General features: G+C 36.2%; 1 protein-coding gene across 2 annotated transcripts; it reads left to right on the forward strand.

Moving 5' to 3' along the window:
• Nucleotides 1-918: 918 nt before the first annotated feature.
• Nucleotides 919-9,606, forward strand: LOC110688068. Of its 2 annotated transcripts, XM_021864745.1 has the most exons (8): nt 923-1,532; nt 1,832-2,148; nt 4,483-4,680; nt 6,061-6,333; nt 7,038-7,140; nt 7,279-7,397; nt 7,542-7,700; nt 8,271-9,605. In XM_021864745.1, exons 1-8 carry the CDS (start codon nt 1,526-1,528, stop codon nt 9,078-9,080), a joined length of 1,986 nt encoding a protein of 661 aa, XP_021720437.1. In that variant the 5' UTR covers nt 923-1,525; the 3' UTR covers nt 9,081-9,605. The 2 variants fall into 2 exon arrangements, with proteins under 2 accessions (XP_021720438.1, XP_021720437.1); XM_021864746.1 differs by lacking the exon at nt 6,061-6,333 and having other exon boundaries at nt 919-1,532; nt 8,271-9,606.
• Nucleotides 9,607-10,086: the final 480 nt, after the last annotated feature.

A 10,086-nucleotide genomic window follows, 5' to 3' on the forward strand; every position in this document is an offset into this window, starting at 1 on the left:
TTTCCGTATAGGGAGATTTGAGGGTGTTACATTTATATCAATTTTTATTGTAGAGAATCACCATTTTTTTTTGATACATATATCGGGTAACAAATATATATAGCCCCTAGGCCGGGCTACATATATGCATAAATAGACTTTCATAAAATAGTATATAATTTGAGAGTTCATAACAAAAATACGCTTAAATTAATGTAGGTATTGTTTATTTGTTATTTAGTCTTTCTCTTATTAGCTTTTTACTGACTTTGAAATATGATGTTCAATTTGCAATTTTCTAAATTTCTTATAAGTGAAATGCAAAAAAATAATTTTTATACCAGATTGCATAAGCCATTTCACGCGCAAAATGCCTACTAATTTTAAGCTTTATAACTATGTACATCGTACAAGCTATTAAAACGCTTTACATTGTAATCCTTTTCCAGTCTGCCACATAAAACGAACATAACTAACTTAAGTGACCACCCTTAGAGTACAAAGACGAGCCATGTTAACTTATCCGCATTGGCTGATCATATCGCGAGCATCGCGCGCGTTGACCACCCTAGTAAACAAGTAAAAGCTACACTCCGTATGATTCTATTCACGCAGGACAATGAATTATCAAATCAAGCTTGACTTAAATGATAATGATTGTACCTTTCAATTTTGAGATTGAGCCATTAATTTCTATGTATTTGAGGCTGAAGACCCCTTGTTCTACCTTTGCTTTCAAAATGTCTAGTTCACTAACCCCGCTAAATGAGAGTGAAACGCCTTCCTTCCCGATTTCAGTGAATTTTGGGATCCATTTCTCATCACATGTTCTTGTAGCTCTCTAAACCCAAAAAAAAAAAAAAGCGTACTAAATTGACTTGTGCAGAATTTTAGTCCGGTAGAACAATTCTCCTTACCTCTAAAAGAATGTAGGAGTGAAATATTGCCTTTTCTCATTTATTTTTCTCTCCTATCGTGATTTTTTCCTTGAGATATTTTGTGAATTTTCATCATTAATTATATAATTTTGTGGAAGTTATCCCGTATTTATTTAGACTTCATATTATTTCCATCATTAATTAAGATTTACCTTGCAAGCAGTCCAAGCACACAAAAACATCATCATAGAAGTTAAATTCAACAAACTAAGGGAAAGAAAAGAATAAAATAAGAACCTGCGTTTTTTGTGATGAGTACCAAATTAGGCAAACTTTCATACGTTGTTTAGCCGGTAGAAGTCGGTTACTACTATTCACAACATTCAGTACCTGCCTTACAAATAAAGAAAACACAAACACCCAAAAAAACAAAACTCCTTAGAATTACAATTTCATACACAAATAAAAACCCAAACATAAAATAAAATTCACACCAAAAAGAAAAAAAACAAGTAACGTTAACCTCTCAATTTCCTCCAATCCTTAAACTTCTTTGCTTCGATCCAAAAACCTTAACCCCTTTTTTGCAGTTTTTAGGAGAGAGAAAAGCAAGAGATCTTCCCCCAAATCGCATATTCCCTCAAATTTCCAATTTTTCCGGAATTTTTATGCCAGGTTTTCTCTCATTCCTTCTTTTTCGTTGCTTTAATTTGCTTTTTCTTATCAATTTCTCTCTTCTTATTCAGTTTTTAATTTTAGTATCGTAATTATTTGTTTATAATAGAAAAATAAAATTTGGATTTTTTAGGGTTTTTGCGATTTAATTATCTCGTATTTGTTAAATTATTATGTTCAGGTGAAGCTCTTATGCTTAATACTGTTATTGTTTTTAGTTGAATTCGGTTAATTTATGATATGAAAAGTGATTAATTTTGTTTAATTTTATTGATTTTTGTGGAATTTAATTTGTAGAGATTATTCAAAGCTAATGGCAACAGTGACAATGGCATCAGCTGCTGGTGCAGCTGCACTATTGTATTATACCTTAAACAAGAAGTTGCAATCGGGTACGGCTGAGATTGATGAAGAGGAAAATGTTGCGGTTGTCACCGGAAATAATGGTCCTTTAGGGATTGAGAGGGTTTCTACTAGACTAATTCGAGCGCCTGGGACGTGGTTGGAGACGATTTCAACCTTATCGGAGACGCTTCGGTTTACTTATTCTGAGACTTTGGGGAAGTGGCCTATTGGGGACTTGGCCTTTGGCATTAGTTTTCTTTTGAAGAGGCAGGTATGCCTTCATTTGTCTGTTTTTCCTCACTTTGATTGTGTTGTATTAGTATGCTGCAGCTAAGTGTTTGAACTTTGTTTGTGTCTCATAACCATTGAAGTCAATAAGTTTTGTTCTAGCTAATATATAGTACCAATGTTATTGCATGTGGTGTTTTTAAAAGATTAGAACCTGTTGCCACTTTGGAAAGCTGGCAACTTCTTGGTGCCAATGGTTGAGCTCATTAAGGGAACACAGGGATTACTTACAATTGACATGTAAGTATATACATTTAGTTGGTCTAGTTGGTTAGGCTTGGGGGTGCGGGCGGGGGGGGGGGGAGGTGTTATGGAAGTCTGTCATCGGCTCATCGCCCCTTAGCAACCTTTATCACTGTATATCACAGCCTTTTGCTGGTCATGATTAGCTGTTGTTTCACTGGATCATCTTGAGTGTTTCTAGAGTTTTGTGTCAGTGGACGTCACATATAAATTATTGTCCTGCTAATTGTAGCTTACATTTTGATTGATCATTGATTTGATGGGGAAGTATATTTACTTAAGGAATTTGAAAATTAGGAACAATACTGCCTATGTATGCCCAAGTTAGTTTTAGTATACAGAACATGGATGATTACTTGATTAGTTAGCTCACTTGTCCTGTAACACTTGAGGATTTCATTTTATTGGGACATAGCTGATGCACTATTGTGAGCTTATAATAGCTTCGAAGCCAATGATCTTAGAGAAGTATGTTCTTAGGGGACAGGGAGCCAAAGATTGACTATACAACATTTGGAGCTTTTATTTTGCATATCTAAAAGGAAAAATCCACAATAATAATCCAAATTATAGAGGGTCTTTCTAGATTATTTAGAACTGTTGGCTATTCTTGAATAATACTAACTATAGAGGGTACCTTCTCAAAATGCATCTATGTAACCTGTTAATTAGTTATTATTATTTTTTTCACTCTTTTTCTTCCTTTCTCCTCTGATCCTCTTCCTTCCCTGCCTTAGCTAATCCAATCCCCAGGTAAACCTTGTCTTGACTCTCACCTCTTTCCCAGGCAACCTCCACTCCCTTTCTTGACCAACCCAACCAGCCCAACCACTGTCACACACCCCATCCACTACCAACTCTTGCATCACTCGTGAGCCAACACCATGGCGTATTTCCATCACCAAGTTTTCTAGGCCAATTTCATGTAAAATGGGTTGGTATTGCCAACTCCATCATTCACTGCCACAACTGAGGCAGCCTTCTTCTAAACACCACTACCATTAAAAAAATAAAATAAATCATACTCCAAATAAGTCAATATCAACACATTCTTATACAATGAGTGAGAAAAAAGAGAGAGAAGGTGAGTACACAATACCAATAAGGGAGGATTGAGAGAGATGAGATCGGCAACAAAAATTTGGGGTTTTTGGCAGAGGGAGAAAGCCTTAATATCAGATGGCAGAGGGAGAAGAGTAGGCTCCTAGGTGTTGTATGTTGGAGTTTTGGTGGGAGAGGACAGAGGAGTTTGTTGCCGGCATGGGAAGGGGGAGAAAGGAGTCAGGGGCTGATTATTTAGTGAAATTTTTTTTAAAAAAAACCAGTCACATATGCCATGTGGCCAAGTGACCCACAAGATCGATTGTAACCAGTTCATTTTGGGATATACATCCAATAACTTGGATTTACTAGAAGAACCCATAGTTGTGATTCTTGGGAATAAATACACCCATTGTTGGGAATTTTGGGATTAGGATATGACTTTTTTCTATCTAAAATGATAAGTATCCAATTGCTATTTATTTGCTAATAACAAATAATTATACTCTGGTTCCATTACACTTATTGAATATTTTTCTCTTAGGACTGTTTTAAGGGTTTTGTAAGTTGTGATCAAGCCAATAATCTGGTGTACAGTGGCATAAGGATTCACAACTTAAGAGTTTCATATAATTTTGGAAGTCTATGTTGCTCTGGGCTACTTTTTATTCATCACTTGAATTAGATATTTATGTGTATTTTTATCTCTTTTTATGCTTTCTTGTGATTGGTGAGTCATAACTGTTCCATTTCAAGTCCTTAGTCTTCTTACTCTTCTTGGGTTGTTTGGTCATGTTGTCTCTTTGATCCCTTTTATCCAGGACCTGCTTTTTTTTTTCCTTTTCTTTTCTTTTTTTTTTTTTAAAATTTAAATTTGTTGCTTAAAAGTTGACTAAATTTGGTGTGCTGACTTATTCATAGTTTTCAGCTGCCTATCAGCTATACTAGTGCTACTGTTTATTACTTGGGTGCCTAAATGTACAAGGCTTTGGGTCTTGCTTGGCTAATTTTTTAACGTAATACTTCTTTCCAGGGAAACTTATGTGTCCAAGATGTATTTGGAGGAAACGATAGTGTACAGTTAAAGGGGCCAGAAATAGCTGTGGAACTTAAATATCTCCTGAAATTGTTAACTCTTTGCTGGCATTTTTCAAAGAAGCCTTTCCCACTGTTTTTGGAGGAGACAGGCTATACTTTAGAAGATGTTCTTCTTCAGGAACCTAAAGCTGGGGTAAATTATGGTGCATTTCCTTAATCTTGGAAATCAAGGATTATTCTGGTGCAACTTTTTGCATTTTGTGTGATTTTTTCCCTGTTTTTCTCTATTGCATGTGCTTCGCATGGGCTACGTTATGGATTCCTATCTTAGGGGCTGTGGTTAGGATACATTAGTTTATGATGAACATAGTATTTATAGTTATCACGTCCTACATCTTTTATCATAGGAACTTCAGCTTTTACTGTTTCCGGGGGCGCACCTTTGAACAACGATAATTTTAGTTATATAATAATGGTATCTGTAAATAGTTGATATTTATTGAAGATACGCATCAGAATGAATCTTTGAGATCCCATGTATAACGGTAAATTTAAAATAGTATTGAAAAATTATGCGAAGTTCACAAATTGTGGCTTTGAAAAGCTAGTATTTTAATTAATATGAGGGTCAGAGGGAGCTATTAAAAAGAATGATTTAGTTTTCCATGACCTTCTACTACAGTCACTTGCTCATAACAACCAAAATTTTCTTTTTATTGAGTTATGACAAAAGATCTCACTTATTGAGCATTGTAATTTTTTTTTTTCAAGGTTTTTACTGTCAAATACTTCCTCCATTTTTTTTTAGTTGCATCACTTTTCTTTTTAACTAATAAATTCTCTCTACCTCTCTCCTATAACATGGGCCTATTTATTTTTCTCTCTACGTCTCTCTACTCCGAAAATTGCCCACGAGTTTGTGAAAACTAAAGTGATGCAACTAAAAAAAGCGGAGGAAGTATATATGATTTGTATGAACTTGAATTAGTGAAATGACTGAAGAGTGAAGAGGATTGATGTGCCTGCAGAGATTTAATGTTAGTAATTCAAGTTGAAAAATTAAAATTTTGGATAAGCTATACTTTGCACGGAATAGGAAAATTACTGTAACATAGGAAAATGAGAAAATTGAATTGCAGTGAATTAGTAAAGTTTCAAAATTCAAACCTTGGAAAGCTGCTTAAAATCATTCAGCTTTATGCTCACTATTCCAAAGAAATTTACATGCTTCTTTAAAGGAAATATCTATTTTTAAGCCAACACTGGCTTATAATAAATTGTATAATTGGGGTGGGGGGGAAGGAACTACGGAGGAGTAAAGGACTATGCCAGCCCTCAAGTAACTTGTGATGTTAGGCAAAGCTTCTTCATAAGGATTATGGATATTGTTTGGCTTTTTGAATCCTTATTTTCCGTGGGTGAGGTCCAGAGGAAAGGTAGTGAAGTGAGGAAGAGATCTATTAATATTCATGGCTGATGTTTGTAAGATCGGAACTCCAATTTGATGATAAATTTGCGGGTCTGGTCTGGAGGGAGCACTGAATGGAACTAACCTGTTTGTTGTGCTGTGCAGATTTTGAAGCCTGCATTTACAGTTCTTATAGATCACAAAGATAAGGGTTTACTATTACTGATTCGTGGAACTCACAGTATCAAGGATACTCTGACTGCTGTCACTGGAGCGGTTGTGCCATTTCATCACACTGTTGTCCAGGAAGGAGGTGTAAGCGATTTAGTTTTAGGATATGCGCACTGTGGAATGGTTGCAGCTGCTCGATGGATCGCTAAGATAGCAACACCATGTATTATTAAAGCTCTTGATGAGCATCCTGATTATAAATTGAAGGTGAAGACTTGTTTAAATTATTTATCTGTCGCTGGGAATGGTCTGTGCCATTGTGAGATTATGTTTGGTGCATAGTGTCTTAAAGTGAAAATTTATTTATCAAGTTCACTTTACTGGTTTTGTTAAATGCACCTTCATGCATTCGACTGATTGGCAATTGTGATTCACACCAATTTGTTTACAATAGAGGACTTAGATCCCTTGGCATGAGATCAATTACATTCTTCAGCATGAAGTTTTATGTATGGAGTGGAGGATCTTGTAGTTTTCTTTACCTTGCTTAAAAAGAACACTATGCCACTGCTGTTTTCTGTCTTCATTATTGCGAATTCATATATTTGATATCAAGTGGACAAAATTTTGGTTCCCCTATTTGTTCTCCACACAGTGAAACGGGTTGACAAAATAATTGTTTTACTCATGCTTCTTTGCTGCTGGACATGCCCAGTATGAAATGCTGTGTTCTGCGCTTGCTGCCTGTCATCTAATCTGCAGATAATGCTACATATGTGCAGCAATGCTTATTGTATGCTGAATCATCATTAAACTAAAGTTTATTTCCATGTTTCTGATTTTGTTGATCTCGGAATTTTGCTAGTTACATGGTAGTATTCTAATTTTGTTATCTGTATTCATGCGAGCAAATGTGTCTCATGTTCTAGGGTTATTATGCTTATCTGAATGTGCTTACACTTGGCTTGCAGATTGTTGGGCACTCTCTTGGTGGGGGCACTGCAGCTCTTTTAACTTTCATATTACGTGAGCAGAAGGAACTATCTTCCACGTCATGTGTCACATTTGCTCCAGGTTTGTCGTCATAAGATTTATTTTCTAGAGCTCTGTAGTTTATTGGATAATAACTTTGTGAGTAAGGCATGCTAATTTTTCATGTTACTGTTATTTTGTTGCCAACCTTTCTTGTACTAACTGGTTATTTGAAAACAGCGGCTTGCATGACATGGGAATTGGCAGAATCAGGCGTGGATGTAATTACTTCCATCATAAATGGGGCTGATTTAGTCCCAACCTTCTCAGCGGCATCAGTAGATGATTTACGAGCGGAGGTCTTTTCTCTAAATCTTTTTAAAGTTTTTTTGGGTTTTATATTAAGTACTTAGTTCAACCAAGAACTATCTTCAGGACTTCAGCCTTTAGGGACAAGTGACAATATGTTAATCTGTAACGTTTGTACATAAATTTTTATTCAGGTGACAGCCTCTGCATGGCTGAACGATTTGAGGAATCAAATTGAGCAGACCAGGATTCTCAGCACTGTGTATCGTTCTGCTTCAGCGCTGGGTGCTAGCGCTAGAGCAAAAGTTGCTGGTGCTGGCGCTGTACTTCGACCTGTTTCTAGTGGTACTCAGGTAATCTCTCTTACGTGTGGATTTTATTTTTCTTTTATGCCCCGCTCATTTCTTTTTCATTCTCTCTGACGGAATTGCAGAGTGCCTGATGAAATGTTTTGATGCTCTTGGGGGGTTGGGGGGGGGGGGGGCGATGAAAGGAATATCTATATATTTCTAAAGCTCTTGAAAGACCTAACATCCTGATCTATATCGGTGCTCCCTTTCTCTCTATGCACCTCCATTAAGTATTCTAGTATGATTTTATATTATTTTTAATTTCAGATTGAGGGTTTAAAATAAAACATATGAAAAATAGCCTAGATCTTAACCAAATAGAAAAACTTGGGCCTTTTGATTGACATAGAGTGCTGCCTGTGTTTATATGTATTGTGTTGAGAATCCTTGCTGGACCTTTTTATTTTTATTTTTATTTTTTGTTATTTGTATACTCATTTTAGCCTATTGTTCTCACATTCTTTTTTTCTATGGAACTACTTTTTGGATTCACTTTTTGATGTGGATCCTCCATTTACTCAAGGGACCCATATTTTGTACTGATGCTTGAATGCCTTTTGTGATTTTATATAGGCTGTCATGAAAAGAGCCCAGAGCATGGCTCATGCGGCATTGAGACGCCCCGCTGTGCTTTCTTCATGGTCATGCATTGGACCTCGGAGACGTGCCAACACAGTGCTGTCAGACGGGCAAGAGCAATCCTCTGATTTTGCTCCTATAATCACTGAAACTTCCGAACCTCCCATTGGATGTTCACGTGAATCCACCTCTGAGACCGTGGATCTTCCTTTATCTTCATCTGAGGGATTACAGTGGAATTCGGAAACTGGATGCTCTTATTCTGAGGCAAGACATGTGCAGAGTGAATTAAATGTTGATGTTGCAGATGGTGAGGACCTTGTGGAGAGCCCAAGAAATGAAGATCTCATGACCGAAGTTGAGTTGTGGCAGCAACTTGAGCATGAGCTTTATGATCGAGCTGAAGGGGATGTTGATGTGGAGAAGGAAATAAGAGAAGAAGAACAAGCTGCAATGGAAGAGGTTGGAGCTACTGAACCTGAAGGCTCAGCCCCTGAAGCTAAAGAAATACATAGATTTTTCCCACCGGGAAAAATAATGCACTTAATCAGTCTTCAAGAAGTGGCTGAGGATGAAGGCAGTGTTACATCAAGTGATAGTGGAAGTAGGCAGTCCATGGAGGGTAAAGTAGGGATATTCCTCACTCCGAGGGCATTGTATAGTAAATTGAGGCTTTCTCATAGCATGATTAGCGATCACTTGATGCCCTTATACCGAAGGCAGATAGAAAAACTCATCAGGGAATTTGAGAATGACTTTTCGGAAGGTAGCCATTATAACGAAGGAACTGGAGTAGTTTTATGAGAGGCAATAAATGTATTCTGCATTTTTCCTGGGCAACTACGTATGCAGAATCAGGCAACTACATTGTAAATAATGGTACTAAGTTACTAACAACTAAATATCCAAGGTAGTCGAAACACTGATTAATGGCTATGGGATGCATCAAGTGCTGCATCTTTGGACAAGAGAATGATGCACCTCAGCAGAAATCCAGAGAGACTACGCGACCTTCAGCTTTTTGTTAGAGTCATGAGACTCATGACTTCTAACCACATACAATAACAAGAGTGAGTTGAATCTGACGACAGTCATCTGTAGCAAAGCATGCTTCAGTGCGATGTGATATCAGTATTTCATTCATTCTTGGCTGTATAATTTTTGCCTTCAATCTGAAGTTTTTGTTATTGTGTTTGAAAGTACAAGTATAATTTAATGAAAATATACGTTCACTAAAAATTCTTGTCCTATAAATCGGAGTATGATGTTTGTTTATACTCCGTATATGTTAAAATGAAAATGGCTCTTAATATTAACTCCAGAACCTGTTATCAAAATTTAGTTTGTAATGTAAAATTAACATGTTCGTATCATTTATTGAATCCTTCTTCAATACCACGTAGTTTGAGTTTAAATTCTCTTTTTAGCCGAAAATTAGCAATGAAATTCTTAATCTTGACCTTTTTTTTGTTGTCCATTGCCCAATAGAAAGAGCAGGGAAAAATTTCTCAAACAATGCAACCTTTGGGCATTTTATATCAGTTCTACTTTAGGGTTTGGATAAGATTAGTTTAAACAAAAACAAGTTAAGTTCAAACAAAATAAGTTAAGGCATATTTAAGCAATTTTACACGCAAATAAGTCTATATTTGACATAATAAATATAGTTTTTTGAAAAAATAAGATCTTTCACACAAATAAAATTAAACAATATGAGTTCAGATAAAATAAGTTCAAACAACATAAGCAAATTCAAGTACGTATTTCGGATTATTAAGATTAGTCAAGTACTCGTAACATTTAGATTCGG

Source organism: Chenopodium quinoa, unplaced genomic scaffold (assembly GCF_001683475.1).
Source record: "Chenopodium quinoa cultivar QQ74 unplaced genomic scaffold, ASM168347v1, whole genome shotgun sequence".
Lineage (NCBI taxonomy): Eukaryota > Viridiplantae > Streptophyta > Magnoliopsida > Caryophyllales > Amaranthaceae > Chenopodium > Chenopodium quinoa.